Here is a 14436-nt window from a genome sequence, read left to right as displayed (position 1 = left end):
ATTGAATTCTTAGTAACTTTTTAGTATATAATGTTTAAAACCACAGACTAGTATGATGCTGCCTGTATTTAAATCCTATTTCTATTAATTACTGGTTATCTGATGCCAGACAGGTCACTTTTTCTTTCAATATAAAAGTGCCATTATTGTATTAATTTTTAGTCAACATGGATGTTAATACTTGCCCATAGTCAGGTCCCAGACCATGACCTGAGTGACATGGTTATTCCCCATCCTCTACCCCTCACCTCTTTCTCCTCCAGATAGATGTGCCCCAGTCGCAGGAACACGAAGTGCATCTCAGAAGCATCCACTACAAAACTCACAGTTCTCTCATAGCACGCCTTGGCCTCAGCATGATTTCCACTCAGAAAATTTACGTGGCCCTTCAAACTCCAGACATTAGGGTTCTGAAAAAGTGAAGAGCAGGTAGTACATGGGATGAGGTGGTATTTTAAAGTACATTAATGAGCTTTGTTTAACATTAAAATTTAGATTAAGTCTGCTTTCTTTTTCTAATAGCACTCAATTAAAAAGAGGTTTGTCTTCTCATTTCTTTCTTGTATTCTTGCAGTTTTGTTTTGGGGGTAAATATTAAGAAAAACATTGAAGCCTAACAATGATAGTGTTCACAATAAGAAAAAAGAAGTCCAGAAAATTTGAAATAGATTAACTATCTGCTAAAGAGCTGTCCTTATCTTTTCCTCTGTCCCTTTGCAAAACTCATGATTACTTAAGAAAAACCAATGGAAGGAAGTAGATAGATGAATTAACTGACAACTGATGTGCCCCACCTCTGGTTATCAGAAATCTACCTGAGATATGACATTGCCACCTTTAAGAAAGCCTGCTTGCCCCTTCTTCAAACTAAACTCAAGAGGCTTTAGCAAAAGTTATTACCAGGTAATCCATCTGAGCTGCTTGTTGAAGGTATTCCTCCGCCTTGGGAAAGTCCTTCTTGAGAAGGTGTATCTGAGCCAGCACCAAGTAATACTCACAGCTGGGGCCTCCCTGAGAACGTAACAGCTCATGTGCAAGCACTCTGTGCACATACTGCAAGGAAACATCGGATTATAAGGAACACATAAATGGCTGCATTGTGTCAGTTCCATGGCTCTTATGGTTGAAGATTCTGTTTCTGATAATAAATAATAAGGAACATATTATAAAATGAAGTGATTATCAACTTCAAAAGGTTAGAGGTGAATTATAAATGTTCAGCTCATCATGGATTCATTACCAGCTATTCACTTAGTCATCAAATGTAGACTTTTCCAAGTGAATAATTGGCAGTATTGCACAACGTTGGTCTTGCTGGTCATCACACCAGATATGTTTTAACCTGTATTTGTAAGAGAAGAAAGATTTATATGATCTGAAGAGAAACCAGAGTATTAACCTGTATTTGTTATGCTGCAGAGAGACACTTCATTGACATTTACACATGAGGTAACATTTTTAGGCAGCTGTAATTGTAAGGAAACCCAAAGAGAGGCAAAAACCTCTCTGCTAAAATTCTATACTCAGAATCTTGGAAACAGTGTATCTGTTTCTGACACACTCTCAAATATTTGTTATATGCATCAGTTTTATACTTAGAGCTATTCTCTATTTTTAATACTATACAAGGCCTGAAAATTTGACAAAGTCTCACATACTTGTTAAGCAAAGGGAGAACCCTTCTTTTCTTTTCTTTCCCTTCTGTTCCTATCTCAGCCTATAATATAGAAACTTCCACTAACACTTAAACACCTTCTCAGGAAGTACTGGACGGAGGCTCTGCAGCTATTCCCACTCCCTGCATTCTGGCTCTTTGACATGGGCGGCAGGGAGACAGCCTGTTTCTCTACTGGGGAAGTTTAATGTGGCCCCCTCCCACCCAGTTCATCATTCTTGCCCTTTCTTGAACTTTTCCACACAAAGTGGAGCATGCATACTGTGGGATCATTGGATGGGGCCAGCTGGATCCTGCTCTCTCTCCTATTGCTTGCTTCATGGATACATATTTCTTGTTTCCCATGTGGCAGGTAGACCTCCTAGGATGCTCTTGTCTGGGAGGAGGCTGCTATCCACCTGTTCCACCTATGATAGCATGGGTAAGTCAAATCTGGAACCAGTCACATCTCCAGCCCCGTTTTACCAATAAAACAATTTAATATTTTTAGTCCCCCCATTTAGCACTGTGTATCTGTTCCAATTGGTTCAGAACCTGAAAGAGAAGAAGGGTATGATTAGGCTCCTGTGAACCCCCAACACTCACATAATATGAGTTCCCATAATACAGTGACATCAGTTTACATAAGACTCAGTCTGAATTCACAGTGCTGATATTCTGCAGGAAGCAGACTCGCAGTGAGGTCCTCTGATGTGCTCTGTAGAGAGTGGTCCACACTTGGATGCTCACCCCTTTGGATTTACAGTGTGCTCTCAATAGCTTATTTGATTTCTGCATCAAACACACTTAAGCTTGCAAAGATACCATCACACATAGAATAAGTAGTTCATCAAAATTTTTCTACTAACTTGCTCAAATCCAAATAATCTGACCTGCACAGCGTTGACCTTCATCAAAAAGTGTATGGTCTCCATAAAGATGGTGGTAGGAGTTTGGGAAACACCCTGAGGGGAAGGATGCAGAAAAGTCGATGAATCTTGAGATTTTGATGCTTCTGAAAATGTATTAAAAGAATAGACAATTAGGTGTAAAGGAAAAAATATACAAAGCTCAGGTACACTAATGGAGCAGGGAGAGTATTCTAATCTAATATATGAGATAGATTATAATCTGGAAAGCAATAGGCTGCTCCGTACCAATGGTCCCAAAGAGGAGACCTCAAAGGTTCTTAAGACTAGTCTACTGGTGGTTCCAAGTGCAAGTCACAACCAAATAAAAGTATTTTAAAAAGTATTCAGATCTTCCCGAATGTGAAACACAATCTATAGAGGTTCTAAAAATGAAGAATGATTGTTAGAAAATCATAGGTCTGTAGTTGGCTAGTATTCTGAGCTAAATATCAACCCTTGTTTATTTATTTTTTGTTCTTTTCTTTTTTTAATTGTTGCTCAAGTATAGTTGTCTCCCTTCTCATGCCACCACGGTTCCCTGCCCCACCCATCTCTGCTTCCCACTCTCAAACCTACATGCCCTTTGGCTCTGTCCGTGTGTTCATTATACATGTTCCTTGATGGACCTTCCCCTATTATCCCCTATTATTCCTCACCCACCTCCTCTCTGGTTACTGTCCGTTTGTTCTTTATTTCAATGTCTCTGGTTGTATTTTGCTTGCTTGCTTGTTTTGTTGATTAGGTTCCGCTTACAGGATTCCGCTTATGGTAGGTATTTGTCTTTCACTGCCTGTCTTATTTCATTTAACATAATGCTTTCCAGTTCCATCCATGTTGTTGCACAGGTAGGGGCTCCTTTCTTTCTGTTGTGTAGTATTCCATTGTGCAAATGTACCACAGTTTTTTGATCCACTTATTTACTGATGGGCACTTAGGTTGCTTCCAACACTTGGCTATTGTAAATTGTGCTGCTATGAACATTGGGGTCCATAGGTTCTTTTGGACTGGTGTTTCAGGATTCTTAGGCTATAGTCCCAGCAGTGGAATTGCTGTGTCAAAAGGCAGTTCAATTTTTAGTGTTCTGAGGGAATTCCATACTGTTTTCCACAGTGGCTGTGTAACAGGGTGCCACCAGCCCCCCATCCCCGACAAATGAAGGATTTGAAACCGGTTCCAGAACTCAGGGTGTCCAGGAATTATAAAGTGGATTTCCTCACCCTCACAAGTCTGAACTAGGGGATAGGACACAGGAAGCAGGGCCATTGAGAGTTATTTTTCGTATCTATAACTTTTGGGTGGCTTCATAGATATGTTAAGTAGCTGTGGCCAAGCTTTGAGCCAGAGAGATGGGAGTGACTTTGACCCATGACATAACTAGGAGGTAGCTCCCCCTGGTTACAGCACCTGTGTGAAAACTTGGAGATGGTTTGCTCCATGCCACAGGGCCACACCTCCCTGGACTTCCTATGGCAGCCCAGAAAAGCTGGACAAATACAGGAATGCTGGCAGGTGCATTGTGGGAAGAGTCAGAAATGCGGCTGCAGAGGAAGATTTGCATTGGGATTTAAACCTAAGCATGGCAGCCATACCAGGGGAACCACATGGTTTTGGTTGAAACCACGTAGTTTTGGGGGAACCACATGGTTTTGGGGCTCCCTTTGCTATGTGGCTTAGGAATCAGGAGAGACAATGTAAGATCTTGCAGAGAAGGAAAGGGGTGAAAGGACTCTTGCTGGTGGGCCATGAGAAGGTGCCACATGGGTTTGGATTTAAGAACTGGAGATCCTGGCAACACAGCTGATGATGCTGGGAACCAGAGGAAACCTCTAGGCTTCCTGCCAGCCAAGCCCAGATTACTGGGAAGAACTGGGGGTACTCAAGCCATGGACTTCTATTTTTTTCCTGCGATATGGTACCCGAGACCGGGAAGAGAGGGGAAGGAAGGGCTGTGTGTTGGTGGGTGTTTTAAGGGACTTTGGGAATTTAATGAAGACATTAAGTCATTACTCTTAAGTCTGTATAACTTTTGAATAAATAGTTCCTTTCCTTTTTACCAAACTCTGGCACCAAGAGCCGTAATTCTTTGGCAGCGGGCAAGGTGAACCTAGCACAGAGGGACCCCAGGGCAGGGGGTCCATTTGGTAACAGTATCTTGTCCCCTCCCACAGATCTGTCCTGTAACAGCTGCACCAGTCTGCATTCCTACCTACAGTGAACTAGGGTTCCTTTTTCTCTACAACCTCTCCAACACTTGTTGATTTGGTGATGATGGCCATTCTCACTGGTGTGAAGTGGTATCTTATTGTGGTGTTAATTTGCATCTCTCTGATGGCTAGTGATGCTGAGCATCTTTTCCTGTCTCTGGGCCCTCTATGTTCTCCTTAAAGAATTATCTATTTGAGTCCTTTGCCCATTTTTTAAATTGGGTGGTTTGTCTTCCTGGAGTGGAGTCGTGTAAGTTTTTTTATGTATTTTGGAGATCAAACCCTTGTCTGAGGTATCATTGGCAAATATGTTTTCCTGTATGGTTGGTTCTCTTTTCATTTTAGTGCTGTTTTCTTTAGCTGTGCAGAAGCTTTTTATTTTGATGAGGTCCCATTTGTTTATTCTTTCCTTTATGTCCCTTACTCTAGGGGACATATCAGTGAAAATATTGCTGCATGAAATATCTGAGATTTTCCTGCCTATGTTCTCCTCTAGGACTTTAATGGTGCCACAACTTATATTTTATCTACCTTGAATTTATTTTTGTGTATGGTGCAAATTGGTGATGGAGTTTAATTTTTTTGCATGTAGCTGTCCAGATGTCCCAATCCCATTTATTGGCAAGATGATTTTTACTCCATTTTATGCTCATGCTCCCTTTGTTGAATATTAATTGACCATAGAAACTTGGGTTTATTTCTGGGCTCTCTATTCTGTTCCATTGGTCTATGTATATGTTCTTATGCCAGTACCATACTCAGCCACTGTTTAAGGAATTCTTGTGCAGGGCTCTTGTTGAGAATGGCAGGGGCAAACAAGAGGAATTTACTAAAAAAAAAAAAAAATGGGCTATCAGCCGCTGTTTAAGGAACTTGCCCAGTGGCTAGGCCAGTGAAGAGGGAGGACAAGGGGCGTGATTTGCTCCAAATAAGGGCACCTGATGGTCAGAACACTGTGGTGGATTAAAGGCGTGGTTCTGGTGCAAAGGGACAGTGGGGGCCCAGCTGCACTCTGAAGGCCTGGGCTGGAGCTGGGCACCCGTGAACATTGCAACCCAGACCAAGCCCCATCCTTGCAAAACCACAGGAAAGGAAAAAAGTGAAGCCCAACTTCACTTTTTCTCCCAACCCCTTTATGCCTGCAGCATCCAGGAAGATCAGCAGAACTTGCTTGGTGGGTTTAAAGACAGCAGGAGGCTTTTTTTCTTTTTCTTTTTTCTTTTCCCAAGTGTGAGACAATAAGACCTGAGTAGAGAAAGGACCAAAAACATATCTAGAGGAGGATCACAAGTCTAACACCAACAACTGAGAAACTGAGACGAATTTCACTTTGCTATCCTATAGAACTTGCATTTTATTGTTTATTTTTATTATTTTTTTGGTATTTTTATTTCTTTTACTTGATTATTATTTTTATTTCTCTTCTTTCTGGCATAATTCTTGTTTACTGAGTTTGGAGCATTTGAAAACTTGCTTCCCAGCATGTCATCAGTTTTGGCTCAAATAAATTTTTATATATATTTTTTTAGAAAAACAAAGAGTTGTATTACTAAGTTTGGATTCAGAGCCTAGCCTCACATGAAGGCACTTAGGCAAAATGATGGATAAACTAATCAACCTCAAACAAGTTAAAATTTCCATTTTGGTAATCACAGGAGTTCTCATCCTTGTCTAGTTTGTTTAGATCCCTTTTTAAATTAGAAATCTTTATTCATAATTACCTCTTTTTTCTGGTATCTCCTTGACAAATACATTGGATGGTTTTTGGCTGACTAATGGATCCTGAGATGGTACAGGCAAAACTTGTTCTTGTGAATATGACAGCCGTTTGGAAGATTCGTCAAGAAATTCATCCAGGATGGATAACCGAGGTCCTGGCCCTAAATAGATTAAATTTTAATGAGAAAAGAAACACCCCTTCCTACATTGAATATTAAAAGGTTAGTACAGAAGATAAAATACAATCAGTTTTCAAAACATAAAAACATATTCCTGAAATACTGCATGGACAAACTTGTTTTTTAGACTTTTTATATTTCTGATATAATTTAAAGAGTAGAAGCTCAAATGATACTATGGCTTCTGCCACTATGACTTCTGGTTTATCCCTGCCACTAGCCTAAGTCTCAAACAGATACTGATTATAAAAGTAACTTGCTAAACTCAAAATCTCAAAAATCCAGATAAAAAGATTAATGTATTTTTAGGTTATATTAAAATCCCTGAAGAACAGGAATTATAATCATCTCAGTGTTTAACCTACTACTACTACTACTAATAAAGTAGCTGTGTTAGATCAAGACTTTGCCAAATATTATAGTAAGGATTTTAATGTATAATCTCATTTATTTTTCACATATTTTATTTATTATACTCTTTTAAACTAAGTGAGTCATGGTGGAGTTAAATAATTTGCTGAAGCTCTTAAACATGCATGTTGCCTCTCAAGCAAACACTGACAAATAAAATAAAAAGCAATGCCAGGTGGGAAATGAGCAGTGCCAGCTGGCTCCTGATTAGAAGTCACTCAGAGCAAGAGATACGGCTTTGAGGTGTTCAGGCTTGTGGAGAGCTGGAGGGTTGCCCCAGCCCAGGTTTGACTGGTGATGTAAACAGATGCTCTGCTTCTCTCCTGCTTCTCTCCTCTCCCTTCTGGTGTCTTCCTCGTGCTGTGCACCCCTCCTGTAACACCACCACACCCATTTTTTAGGAAACCTCAGCATGAACAGCGAAAGGAGCAGGAACCAAAAAGACCTCACATTAAGAAGCCTCTGAGTGCTTTTATGTTATACATGAAAGAAATGAGAGCCAATGTCGTGGCTGAGTATACCCTGAAAGAAAGGGCAGCTATCAACCAGATTCTAGGCAGAAGGTGGCATGCCCTTTCCTGTGAAGAGAAGGCTAAATATTATGAATCAGTGTGGAAGGAAAGACAGCTACATATGCAGCTTTATCCAGGTTGGTCTGCAAGAGACAATTATGGTCAGAAAAAGAAGAGGAAGAGAGAGAAACTACAGGAATCCACATCAGGTACAGGTCCAAGAATGACAGCTGCCTACATCTGAAACATGGTGGAAAACGAAGCTCATTCCCAATGTGCAAAGCCAAGGCAGAACCCCGGGACCTCTTCTGGAGATGGAAGCTTGTTGAAACCCAGACTGTCTCCACGGCTTGCCTAGTCCACCTCAAATGAGGCCAGACACCAACTTCACTCTGAGGTCACTCTAGCTTCACTAGCTTCGGAGGTTTCTAGCTTCACTGCTAGAAACACTGATTCATAGAGACAATCACTGCCAAACCCTCTTTCATCCTCTGTGAGAGCCAAGTTCCAAAATAAAGCATTAAAGGTTTTTTTAAAGAAAATTAAAAAGCACATGAGTTTGCTAGCAGGCCCTGGGCCCACTGAGCAGCTCGCCTCCCTCACGTCCCCGTGCCCTTCCCAGAGCATCTCGCATCCATACCTGTCACCTTCTGGCCAGGACAGTCACTTGGCTGCTGCGGCTGCCACAAGCAACTGGAGCCAGCAGCCAGCACGCCCTCCCTCCTCCCAGTGGGGACCCTGTGGAAGAATTCCCTCTTTGTCTCCGTCTTTACTTGTCTTTCTCTTCCTTTCTCCTAAAGCTTTTACTTAACAGTGCAAAAGGATCAATCTTAATGTTTGCTTTTTTAAACTTGAATTTTTTAATTTACACTTTTTAGTTTCAATTTTCTTGTATATTTTGCTAGCTATGAACTTTTAAATAAAATTCAAAGATCTGGAAAAGTTTGAAATAAAAATGAAATGAAAAGAAGCCACCTTTGTTTTGAGCAGCATCTTGTCCAATAAGTGGCTTCTCTGTGAATGACTTGTAACAAATAGTGGCCTCTCTGTCTTTGAAGGTGTTTGATAGAGCTGAATAAACGTAACAGCCAAATCCACTCTGTCAGTAGCAGTGGACAGTATTACATATTTCACTTTATTTTTCTTCTGCTCTTTTCTCTTTTTTTTTTGACAGGGCAGTTTTAACTTTATTCATATTCTTTTTTTAAATATATTTTATTGATTATGCTATTACAGTTGGCCCATTTTCCCCCCTTCACTGCTCTCCACCCTGCACACCCTCTCCCATCCACATTCCCCCCCTTTAGTTCATGTCCATGTGTCATACTTATAAGTACTTTAGCTTCTACATTTCCCATACTATTCTTATCCTCCCCCTGTCTATTTTCTACCTACCATCTATGCTACTTATTCTCCATACCTTTTCCCCCTCTCTCCTCCTCCCACTTCCCTGTTGCTAACCCTCCATGTGGTCTCCGTTTCTGTGGTTCTGTTCCTATTCTAGTTGTTTGCTCAGTTTGTTTTTGGTTTAGGTGTGGCTGTTAGTAATTGTGAGTTTGCTGTCATTTTACTGTACATGTTTTTTATCTCCTTTTTCTTAGATAAGTCCCTTTAACATTTCATATAATAAGGGCTTGGTGATGATGGACTCCTTTAACTTGACCTTATTTGAGAAGCATTTTATCTGCCCTTCCATTCTAAATGAAAGCTTTGCTGGATAGAGCAATCTTGGATGTAGGTCCTTGCCTTTCATGACTTGGAATACTTCTTTCCAGCCCCTTCTTGCCTGCAAGGTCTCCTTTGAGAAATCAGCTGACAGTCTGATGGCCACTCCTTTGTAGGTTACTGTTCCCTTATCTCTTGTTGCTTCTAGGATTCTCTCCTTCATTTTTACCTTGGCTAATGTAATTATGATGTGCCTTGGTGTGTTCCTCCTTGGGTCCAACTTCTTTGGGACTCTCTGAGCTTCCTGGACTTCCTGGAAGTCTATTTCCTTTGCCAGATTGGGGAAGTTCTCCTTTATTATTAATAACTTTTCTAATTGTTGCTCTTCCTCTTCCCCTTCTGGTACCCCTATAATTTGGATGTTGGAATGTTTAAAGATGTCCTGGAGGTTCTTAAGCCTCTCATTTCTTTGAATTCTTTCTCCATTCTTTTCTGTTTAATTGTTTCTTTCTTCCTTCTGGTCCACTCTATTGTTTTGAGTCCCAGTTTCCTTCCCATCACTATTGGTTCCCTGTGCATTTTCCTTCATTTCTCTTATCGTAACCTTCATTTTTTCATCTAATTTGCGACCAAATTCAACCAATTCTGTGAGCATCCTGATCATCAGTACTTTGAACTGTGCATCTGATAGGTTGGCTATCTCTTGGTTGCTTAAAAATATTGGCTCTGATTTGTACTTCGGTTTGAGCCATTTTTTGGGGGGGGGGGGTCTGGTCGCACCTGTTATGTAGTAAGGGGCGGAGCCTTAGGTGTTCTCCAGGGAGGGGCAACCCAGTTTCTGGGTTATGACGCTGTATGTGGGGGCAGGGTCCAAGAGGAAACAATGGTGCTTGCTCCTCTCTCCGTCGGATTTCAGACACTTCCGCCACTTCTCTCAAGCTAACTGGGACTTTCTGGTGCTAATTCCCATGTGGGTGGGCTTGTGTATGTTCTAGGACCCCGTGGGTCTCTCCAACACAATATCCTGTGAGGCTGGGAGTCTCTCCCTGTGCCTCAACCCTCACAGGTGTTTTCAATCAGTGCCCCGAAGTTCTACTTCCCCGCACTGGGACCCTAGGTGGCACAGTCTGTCTCACTGACCAATTTCATCTGGTTTATCAGTGCACGAATGTGGCCTAGACAGCCAGGTGCCTTGCACACAGTGCCTCGCTTCACAATTGCCACCTCGCTGGGTCTGCCAGCCACCTGTGCGCTGGGGATGACTTAAGTGCCTGGGATGGGTTAAGCTTTATGCGTGCTTTTTGTGCCACGACCCTGTCCGCCTGGCTGCTGGACTCTGCCCCTCCTACCGGTCTAGATCAATGTGTATATTTTAACTCCTTGGTTGTCGGACTTCCATACAGTTCAATTTTCTGTCAGATCTGGTTGTTATCTTGTTTCTAAATTGTTGCTGACCTTATCTTGGTTGTGCAAGGAGGCACAGTGTGTCTACCTATGCCCCCATCTTGGCCGGAAGTTTCTTCTCTTTTTTTTAATGGTAAACTTAACAGATACTTTCAGTAGACCAGTTTGTAGTGAATTTTCATTTCTTCTCACCCCTTCTTGTAAAAAGCCCAGAACTTGAATTGTTATTACTTTAAATGTTCTGTATTTGTATCTGTTTTTATTAGCCAGTTAGTGGAATTTTATGCCACTTGTTAAAATGATCATTGATGTACCCATTTTTTTTTAAACAGCACGGCACAGCCTTTACCCCAGACTGTCATCTAATGTTTGTCATTCCAGTTTGAGTTAACATGCTGAGCATTTTTTAAAAGAAGCTTTGTAATAAAACACTCTTTAAAGTGTAAAAAAAAAGATATCACTTTGAAAAATATGTAGAAATTGAATAGATAGAAAAAGAAGGGGCATTCAAGCTGGGGGTATGCCACTGGCAAAAGCATGGAAGTAGTCATTTATTTTACTGGCTATTGAAGATTGCATAAAGAAAATTAGCCCTGGCTGGCATAGCTCAGTGGATTGAGCACGGGCTGTGAACCAAAGTGTAGCAGGTTCGATTCCCAGCCAAGGTACATACCTGGGTTGCAGGCCATGACCTCAGCAACTGCACATTGATGTTTCTCTCTCTCTCCCCCCCCCTTCCCTCTCTAAAAATAAATAAATAAAATCTTTAAAATTTTCTAAAAAAAAGAAAATTAAGGAAAAGTTAGGTTAGGTCAACACTGTATTGATATTTGAATGCTAGGATTTTTCTTCCACAGGCAAAAGGAGAGGGTTACAATGAAGAGTATTAAGCAGAAAAATAAAGGATGAAAGTGGTATTTTATGAAGATTATTCCAACAGTACCAGGGAACAAGGAGAAAAACAGTGTGGATATAGACAAGAGGTCTGTAATAAAGCTATTACAACACTATAGGCATTTGATAATGGAGAGTAGTGGAATCAAAAGGGAAGATGCACCCTGACTGGCATGGCTCAGTGAGCTGGGAGTTGTCCTGCAAACTGCAGGGTCACTGGTTTGATTCCCAGCCAGGACACATGTCTGGGTTGCAGGCCAGGTCCTCAGTTGGGGGCATGTGAAAGGCAACTGATAGGTGTTTCTGTTTCTCTCGCACATTGATGTTTCTCTCCCTCTAAAAGTATATAAAATCTTTTAAAACATAAATGAAGATGCAACCAACATTTTTAAAGAGAATCAACTAGTCTTGGGAATTAACCTGATAAGGGATCTGGGAAGGTCGAGCAAGCAAGAAAGAGGAACATGGATAAGATCATGAGCTTGGGTGCCTAATGTAAGGATGTAGAGTCAATTTAGAACATGGGTGGCAAACACAAGGCCGCAGGCCAAATCCAGCCCTCCACCTTGTTTAATTGGCCCAGCACCTTGTTTCTACTCAGTGGCAGTGCCCAGCTCCCACTTAACTGTTAAGGAGTAGTTACATTTACAAAGTCCTAAAATTATATTCAGCCCTATGAAGGCAACTGCGAGGCTGATGTGGCCCCTTGGTGAAAATGAGTTTGACACCCCTGTTTTAGAAGATAAGGAGTTGAATTCACTAGTAGAATAATCTAGCTGCTGGTTTCTAGGGGGATGTCAGAGTTACAGATATTTGAGAATTATCAGTAGTGAAAAGAAAACTGAGGGTAGATGGCTGCTTAGAAATTAAGACTGTGCCCTGGCTGGTGTAGCTCAGTGGATTGAGCGCAGGCCTGCGAACCAAAGCACCACCGGTTTGATTTCCAATCAGGGCACATGCCTGGGTTGCAGGTTATATCCCCAGTATGGGGTGTGCTAGAGGCAACCATACATTGACATTTCACTCCCTCTCCTTCTCCCTCCCTTCCCCATCTCTCTAAAATAAATAAATAAAATCTTTTTAAAAAGTAAAAAAAAAAAGAAAGTAAGACTGTGCTATTGGAAAATTGTATCTAAATAGCATGACAAGAAAGAGAAGCTAACAAAGGAAACAAAAATTGTCAGAGATCTAGGAGGCAATCCAACTTGTATTTTATGAAGGAGAGTGGTTCAATTATACAAACTGATAATTAAAGGGTGAGGATCTTAATGAAAAAAAATTATTGATATTCAGCTTTTCTGAGGTATAGCTTACATATGATAAAGTGTTCACTTTTAAGTGTATATTTTAATGCATTTTAACAAATATCTACACTTAAGTAACCACTATCACAATCAATATACAAGACTTTAAATACTCCCCCAAGCTCCCTTGTGCTCTTCACAGTTAATCCCCAGCTCCCAACCCAAGGCAACCACTGACCTGCTTTCTGTCAATATAGATTAGTTTTGCTTTTTAAAGAACTTAACTTAAATGCAATGATACAGTGATACAGTATGTATTCTTTTGTATCTGGCTTATTAACTTAGCATAATGTTTTTGAGATTCATCCATATTGTGTATATCAGTAATTTCTTTCTTTGCTAAGTGGTTTTTGATTATGTGGTTCCACAAAACTTTATTAACCATTTACCTATCTATAGGCGACTGGGTTGTTTCCAGTTTTTGCCTACTATAAATAAATCTGTTATGAATATTTGTATATAAATCTTTGCAAGGACATATGTTTTCATTTCTCTTGGGTAAATACCAAGGAGTGAAATCGCTGATGCATGTATGTGTAACTTTATTTTAAAACTACCTGGTTGTCTTCTTGGGAGAAAAGTCTGTTCAGGTCCTCTGCCCATTTTTTAATTGGATTATTTGTTTTTGTTTTTCAGTATGAGTTCTTTATATATTTTGGATATGAACTGTTATCAGAGGTGTTCTGTGCAAATATCATCTCCCATTTGGTAGATTTCCTTTTTGTTTTGTTGATGATTTCTTTTGCTGTGTAGAAGGTTTTTAGCTTGATACAGTCCCATTCATTTATTTTTCCTTTTCCTTCCCCTGCCTTTGGGATCAAATACAGTAAATTCTCCCTATGTTTCCTTCTTTTTTTTTTTTTTCATTTTATAATTGTTCTTCAAGTACGGTTTACTCCATTTTCCCCCCACCACTACTTCTGCCCCACCCATCCCTACCTCCCACCCTGGATCCTACTCCCCAACCTCTGCTGGCTTTGTTCATGTGTCCTTTATATATGTTTCTTGACAGCCCTTCCCTATTTTCCCCCATTATTCTCTTCTCCTCCCCTCTGATTACTGTCAGTTTGTTCTTTATTTTAATGTCTCTGATTATATTTTGCTTGCTTGTTTGTTTTCTTGGTTAGGTTCTACTTATAGGTGAGATCATATGGTATTTGTCTTTCAGTGCCTGGCTTATTTCACTTAGCATAATGCTCTCCAGTTCCATCTGTACTGTCACAAAGGGTAGAAGCTCCTTCTTTCTTTCTGTTGTATAGTATTCCATTGTGTAAATGTACCACAGTTTTTTATCCACTCATTTACCAATGGGCACTTAAGTTGCTTCCAGCACTTGGCAATTGTAAATTGTGCTGCTATGAATATGTAATTTATTATTTCAGATCTCATTTTTAGGTCTTTTACCATTTGAGTTAATTTTTTGTGTATGGTGACAAATAGCAGTCTAGATTCATTCTTTTGCATATGGCTTTCTGGTTTTCCCAGGACCATTTATTGAAGAGTTCTTCATTTCTCCATTGAATGTTTTTGGCTCCTTTGTCAAAAATTACTTACCCAAATACATGTGGGTTTATTTCTG

General features: G+C 40.4%; 1 protein-coding gene across 1 annotated transcript in view; it reads right to left on the bottom strand.

Annotated features, from left to right (window-relative positions):
- CFAP70 (cilia and flagella associated protein 70) overlaps positions 1-14436 on the bottom strand; it is a 120055-nt gene that overhangs the window by 22693 nt on the left and 82926 nt on the right. The window contains 4 exon segments of the mRNA XM_045842232.1: positions 249-410; positions 901-1053; positions 2548-2669; positions 6491-6649. Coding sequence (XP_045698188.1) covers positions 249-410; positions 901-1053; positions 2548-2669; positions 6491-6649 — 596 coding nt within the window.

This window comes from Phyllostomus hastatus, unplaced genomic scaffold (genome assembly GCF_019186645.2).
Source record: "Phyllostomus hastatus isolate PE091 unplaced genomic scaffold, TTU_PhHast_1.1 phas_contig_38, whole genome shotgun sequence".
Taxonomy (NCBI): Eukaryota; Metazoa; Chordata; class Mammalia; order Chiroptera; family Phyllostomidae; genus Phyllostomus; species Phyllostomus hastatus.
Note: the sequence above shows the minus strand (reverse complement) of the source record. Positions and strands in the feature narration are given on the sequence as shown.